Source organism: Pogona vitticeps, chromosome 6, assembly GCF_051106095.1.
Source record: "Pogona vitticeps strain Pit_001003342236 chromosome 6, PviZW2.1, whole genome shotgun sequence".
NCBI classification, from domain to species: domain Eukaryota; kingdom Metazoa; phylum Chordata; class Lepidosauria; order Squamata; family Agamidae; genus Pogona; species Pogona vitticeps.
Genome location: NC_135788.1, coordinates 1,933,205 through 1,940,139, shown reverse-complemented (window position 1 = coordinate 1,940,139; position 6,935 = coordinate 1,933,205). Strand labels below are relative to the sequence as shown.

General features: G+C 53.0%; 1 protein-coding gene across 1 annotated transcript; it reads right to left on the bottom strand.

Annotated features, from left to right (window-relative positions):
- Positions 1 to 1,857: 1,857 nt before the first annotated feature.
- On the bottom strand, positions 1,858 to 5,566 carry LOC110082605 (cathelicidin-2). The gene is made up of 4 exons (XM_020800259.3): positions 5,320 to 5,566; positions 4,496 to 4,603; positions 3,567 to 3,650; positions 1,858 to 2,149 (listed from the first exon to the last, which is right to left on the bottom strand). Exons 1-4 carry the CDS (start codon positions 5,494 to 5,496, stop codon positions 2,042 to 2,044), a joined length of 477 nt encoding a protein of 158 aa, XP_020655918.3. The 5' UTR covers positions 5,497 to 5,566; the 3' UTR covers positions 1,858 to 2,041.
- Between the last annotated feature and the right edge of the window lie 1,369 nt (positions 5,567 to 6,935).

Below are 6,935 nucleotides of genomic sequence, written 5' to 3'. Positions count from 1 at the left end.
CCACCACTGATGCTGGAAGGAACACCCCATCCCAAGTAGTAAAAACCACACGGGTGTTGAAAAAGCTATCTGGGAAGCAAGATAAGAGTTTTCCCCCTCTTGGTGAACCTTTGCTGGGCTTCCGAAGGAAGAGGGTCAGACGTACGCTCTGCTCTCCGAGTGCAACAACGGAGATGGCCGGGGCTGCACTCCAAGCGGCTGCAGACCCGTTATTTTTGCTGTAATTCCAGTTGCACATTGAGCTGAAGGGGGCCGTGGGTCCCCAGCAGAGGGGGGGAGGGGTCGGTTCTTTTCCCCACCCCCACCCCCACCCCCACCCCCATCCCTTGGAATGGGATCCCGTTTACTTGGAGGCAACCGGGTTTTGCACCCAGGCCAGAGTGCAGGAAAGAGCCCAGGAATTAATTGCAAAGGGTCTCTGGAGCCATTCTCTCCCGCAAGGAGAAGGTTGCGCCTTTGGGGGATGCGAAGCGTTAGGGAAAAGTGACTCAAGGGGGGGAAGATGGGATTGCGGTCTGTCTGATCATGCTTGGGATGCACAATGGGAGCCAGAAACAGATACGTTGCGTCTCTTTCGGCCCCCACTGGGGTCATCCCTGGAAGATGATGCGGACATGCAAGGCTTGGGACAATTCAAAAGAAACGCCCCCTCACGCTCTTCAGAATTCACTGCCGAAAGACGTAGCCATGAGGGGGAACCACCAACGCGCACCGCATGCGAAGGAGATTAGAGGAGTGAAGGACAGGTAGGGCCACCTTCTGCGTTAGGCACTTCCTTCCGTTAATTGGTTTCTGTCCTTAATTTCTGCCCCTGCTCCCTCCTGCCTCAGAAGGGGTCGATTCGTTCCTGTGGAACAGCCAAGGCAGGGCCCCCGTGGCCGTGCCCCTCGACAGAGGGGGTCCCTCCCGGAGGCATTCAGGACCACGCAGGAGGAGGAAGAGCCAAGGCAGAAGACAACCAGCTGGATAGCTCCGTGGTTTAGACCTCTGGCTGTGGAGCCAGAGGTTGGGAGTTCGATTCCCCCCCTCCCTCTGTGCCTCACTCTGACAGGGGCTGGACCGGATGATCCCATGGGGTCCCTTCCAGCTCTGCCCTTCCAAGGTTATTCTTCTTATTATTGTCTGTCAGACCCACTTCGATTTAGGTTCCTTCACCAAGCAGGGGGGGTCGGACTCAACGGCCTTATAGGACCCTTCCAACCCCATGATTCTGTGATTTAATGGCCCGCACCGCTTAGGGGAACATCCCTTCCTTCCCTCCTCATGGGTCTCTCCTCAGAGGCATCTGGCCGGTCGCTATGGGAGCAGAAGGATGGACTAGAGGGGTCTCGGGTCTCATCCGGCACAGTCTTTTCAAAAGCTCTTGTGGGCTTCCTGCATGCCAAACCTGTATATAAGATTGGCCTGGCTTTCAGCCCGAAAAGCATCTAAGAAGAAGAGATCACCCTCGTCGGAAGGATGGCCACCCCACCACCCTGCCAAATAAGTACACTTACCCAAGTTGGCCGGAATCCTAATGGTGTTCCCACAACCTCTGTGTGCCTTGCCGTGGCTTAGTCAAATCTCTCAGCCACCCCTCCTTTTTGCATGACCGAGACCTTTCCCGGGACCTTCTCCGGGGGTCATCCGGAGCCGCAGCCAGCCCCCCCTTGCCCCCCAAAACCAGCAGGATCGTGGCCATTGGCTTTAGGCTGAGTGCAGAGCTTTCCTTTCCACTAAAACTGGGTTTATTTCGAGACACTGACTCCCCCACCCTCTTGATTTTATGTGCCTAGGAAGGAAGGAGGGGGGGCTTTGGGTCATCACAGCATGGGTGGCAGCCGTTCCTTGACTCCAGAAAGACAGCACTCCAAAAGATGTGGGAAAGGATGTTTTATTATATGCGGGAGGCGCTCCTGCCACACAGCCGGACAAGGCGGGGACGAGAGATGCGGGAGTCGAGGGGGGGGGGGAAGAGACAGGCGCAGAACTTCGTGGGATCTCAGAGGGGGTGCCGTTGCCGCGATCGTGGCACAGCGGTGATGATTCCTTCTCGCACGCTCTATCCAAATCGGAGCGCCGCTAAGGCAATGCTCACGCCATGCTTCTTAATGAAACGTTTGGCTTTATTCCTCCACCTGCTCCAGCGGCCCCGGGTGATGCGCTGCAGCTAGATCGAGAGCAGGAGAAAACAAGGCAATGAGCTCACCTGTATGTTTATAGTGTTCCCGTCCCCGCTCTGTAGGCAGCTCCTGACCGCGGCCCTCTTGAATCCGGGAAGTTCAGCCTCCCCTGTTGGTCCCTGAGCCACCCCTTCCCCACCCCTTATCCAGCAAGGCTCCCCGAGTGGCTTAGAAAGAGAAGAGCCGGGGCTCTCTCACCCCAAATAGGCAAGAACCTTTGAGACACGTCACACGAGGAATAAGAGCTGCGGAGGGAGGAGGAAAAAGACAAGTCCAGGCTCCGGATCCCATTACCAGGGTGTGGGTGTGTGGTTCCCTTTTAACAGGGATTTAGGGTTCTCGCCCCTGACCTCTCATGGCTGTCCTACTGCAAACTAGATGTGGAAGAGCAACAGATTTTCCATGCTTGAAGAGGTAAAGGCACTTGTGTGCGGGCGTGTGCCTTTCTTTGTATTAGGCTGGGCAACCAGGTAGCCCATGGGCCACATTCTGCCCAGAGGGGAATTTTGGAGCCATTGAACCTTCAAGTCACCTGGCCTTGATTTTATATTAATTCCCCCTCTCCAACTAAATTAGCTGCATATTTCCCCCCTTTTTAAAGAAGAAAATTGTGCTTTTGGAATAGCTATTTTTCTTCGAAACAAGGCACACACTTTCCACCTTGTTCCCCCCCCAAAAAAAAAGAATTTTTAGACCACCGGGAGGGGCATTTCTGGCTGTTTTCCACTTGGATTTGGTACTAAGAGTAGTCACCCTGCTATAATGGGGAGAGTGTAGCCCTGTTTCCCCCCAGATTCAAACTCGGATCCGCCTCCTTCTTTGCTTACGAGTAGAAGGTGGGAAGAGCTTGCCTCGTGTACTGCGGATGACGGAGGGGCAGACTCCGTGGTCCCTTGACATCCGGAAATACTACCGAGGGCTGCTCAGACCAAGGAGAAGAAATGGACCGTGCCCTAGCACTGACCTCTACCGCTCGGACAAAGGGAGGCCCAATAAATCGTGCCTTGCAAAGGGAACAAAGAGATACCAGAGCCCATGGGGAAACTCTCGCCACCGCCGCCATCATCATCATCTTAGATGTGCAGAGCTGAAAGGGACCCCAGGGGTCACCATGTCCAGCCCCTGTCCAGGAGGCCCAGTGGAGGATTCAAACTCCGAACCTCTGGCCCTGCAACCAGAAACCTAACCCTCCCCTTCTCCCTTTCCTCATCCTTCCCCACGGGTCTCTCTGTGAACACGGACGGCCGGAGGCTGGCTGGCCCGAAGGCCCTTGTGATTGCCCGTCCTGGAGAGAAAAACCTTTGCTATATTTATAAATCACCCGGTGGTGCTTCCGGCAGGAGTGAAGAAAGAAGAGGTGGAACGAAATGACCCAAAAGAAGACAGAGAAAGAGAGCGAAATACCTCTTGGTCCACATCCTCACATTGGATAATGATGGTCGGCGGTTTCTGCTGAGTGGAATAGAATCCCGAGCAGTCCCGGTCGACCTGCCCCAAGAGAGGAAGAAGAGCCACTTTAATAAACCGCCCTCCTGATAGGGCTGGACTACAGCTCCCATCGTGCTCCCCTTTGGACTGTGTTGCAGGCTGTTCAATCGATCCGTTGTCAAGACCCGAGGAGCAGGTTTTGTGTACCGTTCATGGGTTTTAGTTCCCACTCCAGCCACTGTCAGATCTTCTCTTGCTTTTTTTATGTGCGGAGAAGGCAAATGGTATCCCCTTCGCTCGCTTTTTGCTGGCAATTAATGAGTCTCCACTGGGATCCCTGAGCCGGTGACTCATTAATGGCCAGTTAGAAGTGAGTGGACGTTGTGCCCTTTGACTTCTACACCCCACCGGATTTCAGCCTCTGCCTTAAAACAGGGATAGCTTGCAGCAAATACTCTGCCCCTGAGAAAACCCATTCCTTCCCCACAAAAAATAACCCAGCTGGTCTGAGGATCTCCATCATCCAGAGGTGGGCCCTTTGTGGCCCTCCAGATATGGCTGGTCTGCAACTCACATCATCCTTCACTTGGCTAGGGAGGCTAGGAGCTGCTGTCCGAGCACATCTGGAAGGCCACGAAATGCCCCTCCTCTCTGGGTGCAGGAGAGTTGCAGGCACAAGAGAAATAAGCCCTTTAGCGGTGACACTTGGCCCACACCTTCTTTCATCAAAGAGTGAAGAGCCGGGAAGGGTCATAGGGCCAGTCTGGAGGAACACCATCCAGATGGGGGACGCTGGGAGGGGTTGTCTGAAACAGGAATGATTCTAAGCTCTGGATCATGCACAGGAGCAGCAAAAGAAAAAAAGTTGGCAGCCTTATCGACTCCTGCAGGGTAGAAACTCTTACCCCGTCATCTTTGTAGTCACACTGGGAGACGTTAGGGGTCTCCGAGGAACGGCACACCGTCTCTTTGATCGAGAATTTCAGCGGCTGTGTGGTCTCCCCAGATGTTTGCTGTGGAGGAATTAAAGAAAAGGGAAGATGAATGAGTGCTCGAAAGTTTTATTTTTAGCCCCCTGCCCAACATCTTCCAGAATTCCCACCTTGGCTGAGGAATTCTGGGGGCCAAACCGCGCCATCATTTCCCAGTTCTGCTGCTTCTCAGCGGACCAGCCCCAGAGCGCAGGTCTGGACAGGGGTGGCTTTGAATCAAAAGTCAGTGTTCTGACTGTTCTGGAAAGAGAAAGAGAAAGAGAAAGAGAAAGAGAAGGAAGGAAGGAAGGAAGGAAGGAAGGAAGGAAGGAAGGAAGGAAGGAAGGAAGGAAGGAAGGAAGGAAGGAAGGAATTTGAACCAAGAAGAAAAGTATGATCCCCTCTGGGCAGAGTAAATCATGTCTGTTTTTTTTTCCTTTTTTCAAACAGCTTGGTGCCTGCTCTTTTTTTACTAGGATACCGAAAAAAAGAAAGAAAGAAATTGAAAGAGAGAGAGAAAGAAAGAAATTGAAAGGGAGAGAAAGAAAGAAATTGAAAGGAAGAAAGAAATTGAAAGAGAGAGAAAGAGAGAATGAAAGAAATTGAGAGAGAAAAACTGAAATTAAGAAAGAAATTGAAAGAAAGAAAGAAAGAAAGAAAGAAAGAAAGAAAGAAAGAAAGAAAGAAAGAAAGAAAGAAAGAAAGAAAGAAAGAAAGAAAGAAACCCCAAGTTCAGACAAGGACAGGCAGCCACTCACCCAATCCGTCTGGGGCTCGGCTTCCAGCAGGCGGAAAGCGTACTCTGGCTTCTGCTGCTGGTTGTAGGTGTCCACGGCGGCCGCCACCACCTGCTCGTAGCTGGCCGGGGCCTGCGGGGTGGGAGCCGCCACCACCGCCCCAGCGAAGAGCACGAGGAGGGCCCAGTAGCTCTGCATCCTTCTCTTTCTCTCTCTCTCTTTTCCAGAGACTTTGGCAGAGGTCGGCTGTCCAGGCAGTGGGGCGACGGCTCTACTTATAGGGCTCCTCGTCTGGGACTTCCTCTCTGGTGGGCTAACGTCCCCTGAGCTGTGGATGCCCTGGTGGCTTTCTCTCCTCCCCCCCCCACCTGCAGGAAGTGCCCATGGTGGGTACCAACTGAAAATCGGGACATCGGTTGGAGATGGGAAGAGGAACTGCTGAAATCGCCCTTGCGACACCTTGCAGAGGGAGAGCCCAGGAATGGGCCAGGCTTGTCCTTCGTCCGGTGGGCTTACGGGCTGACCTTCTCTCAGCCCAGCTCCCGACCTGATATCTGGACAGCAGGAGGGTCTGAGATCTTCATGGGTAGCGATGACCAGCGCTCTTCCCAGGAGAGGTCACCGGGAGCATGCATGGCGGAGGGGGTTCTGCGCCCTTCCACCTGTGTGGCCTCATAGAACCCTAGGATCATGGAGTTGGAAGGGTCATCCGAGGCCATCTAGTCCAACCCACCCTGCTCAAGGCAGGAACCCAAGTCAAAGCTGAATAGAGGAGGACTCGTATCTCATGGGGTTTAGAGACTGTTCGTCTGTTATTGCATCCTAAACGAGCATTGGCTTTTTTTTTTTTTTTTTTGCACTGTTGGCTCCTGTTCAGCTTGTGATCTACAACAATTCCAAGATCTTTCTCACCCATCGTATTTGGCAAAACTTGTGAATTAAACTTCTCTGTTTAGGGCTCATCTGGTGTTAAACTATGGCTGCCAATCCAAAAAAGCTGCCTTCCCAAACTCTGGAGGTGTACAAATGTGGATCATACTTCCCCCTTCTGGTTTCTCTTCCAACCTGTGGCTTGGCTCACTTGCACGAGCTACTCAGAGTTCTTGGGCAGCTTAAACAAAGGGGTGCAATTGTCGCTCCAGGGTTTGCACCTTCGAGTCCATCCCCCCAAATCAAGAAGAGTGTCTGCCTTCAGACTGAATCCCTGGACAAAAGCAGTCCAGAGGAAGGAAGAAAAGGAAGGATCCATTCTCGCTTCGTGGAGAACAGGACAAGGAACAGCAGATTTGGAAAACAAACAGTTCTTTGTGTTTTGAGCCAAGCAGTGAGGCGGGTCAGGACGGGTTGTCCTGTGGAAAAGGCCTGCCTAGAAAGGTCGGAGAGAAGACGCCATGTCAGTGTAAAAGACTGGAAGGGACGCAGCCAAGTGCAAATCTGGCCTGGGGCAAGACCCACTGCGCAATGTTGGCGCCCCCCTAGTCAGTTAAAACTTATTTCCCAGACAAAAGCACGGGGTGCTCCTTAAAAGACTAGAGGGCCCATCAGTCCGCTCGGGAGGGCTTTGTGATCATCCGAGGGTGCCCACAGGCACCTTCCAACACCCTCCAAACTACAAACTGCTTTGGCGTTTGGGAAGG

What these genes read in the sequence shown, in the direction of transcription:
- LOC110082605 (XM_020800259.3), bottom strand. Translation starts at nt 5,496, where the DNA reads ATGCAGAGCTACTGGGCCCTCCTCGTGCTCTTCGCTGGGGCGGTGGTG. An exon ending in CCGAGCCCCAGACGGATTGG is followed by an intron (nt 4,604 to 5,319) that starts GTGAGTGGCTGC and finishes ATTCCTCCACAG; the next exon opens with CAAACATCTGGGGAGACCAC. An exon ending in GTGACTACAAAGATGACGGG is followed by an intron (nt 3,651 to 4,495) that starts GTAAGAGTTTCT and finishes CTCTTGGGGCAG; the next exon opens with GTCGACCGGGACTGCTCGGG.